Source organism: Arachis ipaensis, chromosome B05, assembly GCF_000816755.2.
Source record: "Arachis ipaensis cultivar K30076 chromosome B05, Araip1.1, whole genome shotgun sequence".
NCBI classification, from domain to species: domain Eukaryota; kingdom Viridiplantae; phylum Streptophyta; class Magnoliopsida; order Fabales; family Fabaceae; genus Arachis; species Arachis ipaensis.
The window spans coordinates 139,729,937-139,733,443 of NC_029789.2; the positions used below are offsets into that span (position 1 = coordinate 139,729,937).

A 3,507-nucleotide genomic window follows, 5' to 3' on the forward strand; every position below is an offset into this window, starting at 1 on the left:
ATATTTTTAAAAAATTTAATTATTTTATAATAAAATTTGTTAAAGACTTATTTATCAAACGCATACTAAAATATAATTGTAAGCAGCAGAGGGATCAATCTTGGAATAATCCTGAAAGACTTTCTGAATAACAAAAATTTGCCGAGAAACAAAAGGTGTTGTCCAGTCTAATTTTTTCTTTTAAATCAATTTAGATGTTTATTCAAATAAAATAATGTAGAAAGGTGTTGAGAAAACTTTGAACCGTTTCTGCAATTAATTAGTTAAATATAGCAAGACGTTGAAAAAAATGATATCTGGTTGTAAGGTACTAAACTAAGGTTTGGGTCCATCTTGTCGTGCAAGTATTTCTCTCTCAAGTTGAACCTTGATGAAGGGGTATCTTTTTTTTTTTTCCTTTTAAAATATATATTTCTGAATATTATGTAAATTTGACTAGGTCACCCCAAACTAAGCGTGACCATCACGACAGTATAGAATACTCAATACTCATTCATTATATATATCATACTTTGTTTCACTTTACCATCATACACTTCACTTCAGTTAATTAAATTCCACTTTCATATAAGATTTTTGTCATCTTGAACCCTTAATATATTACAACTAATATGAGTACTCCTCTTAAGCTAGGCGCTGCTTTCGGCTTTGGAACCATGTTTGGAGCCCTAATGAGTAGAGGTGCAAGAAATTTCCACTGCCATAGGGCATGTTATGCTGGCCACCATCCATGTCGCCGCCACCACCATCACCATCATCATGATCATAACCAAGAAGCTCAACAAAAGGAAGTGGCTGTGGCAGAAGATGCTCCAAAGGTTGAGGAAACTAGTGCAACTAATTAGTAGCAATATACTGTTGTTATGTGCACTACATATCTATTAAACCTATTCTTGTTGCACCAAATCTCAGTAATGGTGATGTTGTAGTTTGTAGGTTTTGGAGTTGTGCTGTATGAGCTATATGTGATCAATAACAGTATTTAATTTTACTATATAATATACCAAGTCCTGTTTAAATATTTGATTTGATTATTATTCGGATTTTACTCGGATGTCAATACTTGGAATCAATACATTCACTATTTAAAGGAAATTGCAACACAATTCAAAGTGCACAAAAGTTGCAGAGAGCTTTAAAAGAATGTTTACATTTTTTGTAAGTTTGAAACACAAGGAATTAGCCCTCACCCCTATCAAGATTTATATGGTTTGGTTTCTTCTTTGGCCAAAAAATGGCTGCAATGAAGATTAATCATGCATGAAAGAACAATAAGCAAAAACAAGCATATAGAAGATGGAACCTCTAAAGTGCATGGTTCCTTTGGTGTGTAAAGCACACAAATTCAATATTAACAACAATACATCATATTTCCCTCTGAAGAAGTTTGGTTACAAGAAAGGGCCTTAACAGATTCAATTAAAAAAAAAGTGTAAACATGTTCAATGTAGTTCAATGCAGGTATAACATGATATGATGATGAAATAGAAGCCCTTTTGGAATCAATTGGGCTTGACATAGGTATTGTCCTCTCTAAACTTGGCAATTTGACTTCTTATCATTTGTTCCACCTGGGGTTGAACAAACATGTGGGTACTATCCAAAATATGTATGATGAATTTGTCAGATGCAGGAAGTGAAGCATTCATATTGATGATATATTGAGCCATAGGTATGTCACTGCACAAGCCAATTTTGCTAATCTTTTTAGCAGAAAACATAATATAGATCTGCAACTGTGACTGCTGTTATCTCAGCTAATTACCAGAAAACCAAATCTAATGACACAAAATTCTCCAACAAATAAGAGCAAATCACTTACTACTCTCTCCATTAATAAATCTAACAGTACATAAGAAAGCTTTTCAAATAGGAACAACATGCACTAAGAAAGAAAAATGTTACCAGGAAATGAAAACTCCTTTAATGGCATTAACCATGATGTGTAACCTATTGCTTAAAAAATTTCTCCTGAAAAGAAACCAAGACCAAGTTATATGATAGTCAGCATTCACCAAAAGAGGTATCGAATACAAAGGCTACAAAATAAAAAGATTTGCTGAACTCAAGTCCTTCAACACTATGTGTGCATGATATTTAAAAGTATTAATCCAATGGCAGACTTGTATCAGATTAAACCCTAGATCCTTAATTTTCCGAGTAATGACTATGGTGATTCACTTTATCCTCTAAAGTGGATGCTGCACTTTACATAGAGGACCAATATCTCTGTTTTTAACCCCTTTTACAAGAGGCAGAGAGAATGCTACAATTTTCTGACAATCGAACAGTACATCGAACCATTCCGACTATAGATGTTCAACTAGTTCAATGGAATAAACCGATTACAATGAAATAATATATAATCACCAACTCAACACAAAAACATAAATATATTCTAATGTAAATCTAAAAATTGCACAAAAATTAAAAATTCAACATCATTATTCATTGTATTTGATTCCTATTATTAAAGCATAGGTAGCCTTCACAATTTCATTACTTACCTAAGTTGGTTATCAGGTGAAAAACTTGTCACTGTTGCGCTTGTTATATCAGAATACCTGGAAAACAAAATGATGCATATTAGTATTCAAGACAAAAATGAAAACTCAAAAACTCCACGAGCAAAGAAAATTAAACAATTGCTTGAACATCGTGATACACTATACAATGAAATTTTCAATTGTAAGCATCAAAGCTAATCCAAGGGCTTAAATAGAAATAACATCCCGAGCAAAGGATCAGAGGAGAGAGGACCTAGAACAGAGGCAGCGACGGAAGAACGACAGAGCGGAAGCAACCCCTACGACGGCGGCACGGGAGGAAGCGGTTTTCCTTCCTTTGTTGCTCACTACTTCTTGTTCTCAGCTGAGTCCCGTTTTTAATTTTTTGATCTTATTCTCAGATGGGTTGGGCTGGGCTTAGCAAGTCAGTTAGGCCCAAAAACAAAATAGAACTCCATTTGAGTTCAAGACTTGAAGAGCTGCACCAAATGGATTGGAATGGAGTTTAATAACCTCATAGTATGAGTGAGTAGGTACGTGATTTGTGTAATGGAGGCTTTGAAAACCGGACCGGTCATCGAACCGTTCTAGTCACTGGTTCACTGGTTTACTGGTCCAACCGGTCCAACCAGTGATTCAACCGAAAAAACCGTTTTAGAATAAAATAATAAATAAATTATAAATAAACATCCTAAAATATAATTATAGTATAATATAAATCTTAAAATATCTTCAAAATTTAAAACACTACATAAAATATCATCAACCTAATCTATATGATCTTATCAAAATATAAACTCAAAAATTAAATAGTAAAAAAACATATCTAAATATGGGGGGGCAGAAGTATATGCCCCTCCTTGTGGCGGTGGTGTAGGCTTACAGTGCTAGGGTTTTGTGGTTAGGTTTGTGATTTCTGACTGAAAGAAAGAAAGGGAGAACGGGAGAAAAGAAACGAAGGAGCTTCCCTTTTTGTGTAAACCGGCCGGGTTCCGGTTCG

The 3,507-nt window shown here is 34.2% G+C and overlaps 1 protein-coding gene across 1 annotated transcript; it reads right to left on the reverse strand.

Annotated features, from left to right (window-relative positions):
• Positions 477–3,195, reverse strand: LOC107644456 (RNA polymerase II transcription factor B subunit 5). The gene is made up of 4 exons (XM_016348317.2): positions 2,761–3,195; positions 2,508–2,564; positions 1,906–1,971; positions 477–1,680 (listed from the first exon to the last, which is right to left on the reverse strand). Exons 3-4 carry the CDS (start codon positions 1,938–1,940, stop codon positions 1,503–1,505), a joined length of 213 nt encoding a protein of 70 aa, XP_016203803.1. The 5' UTR covers positions 1,941–1,971; positions 2,508–2,564; positions 2,761–3,195; the 3' UTR covers positions 477–1,502.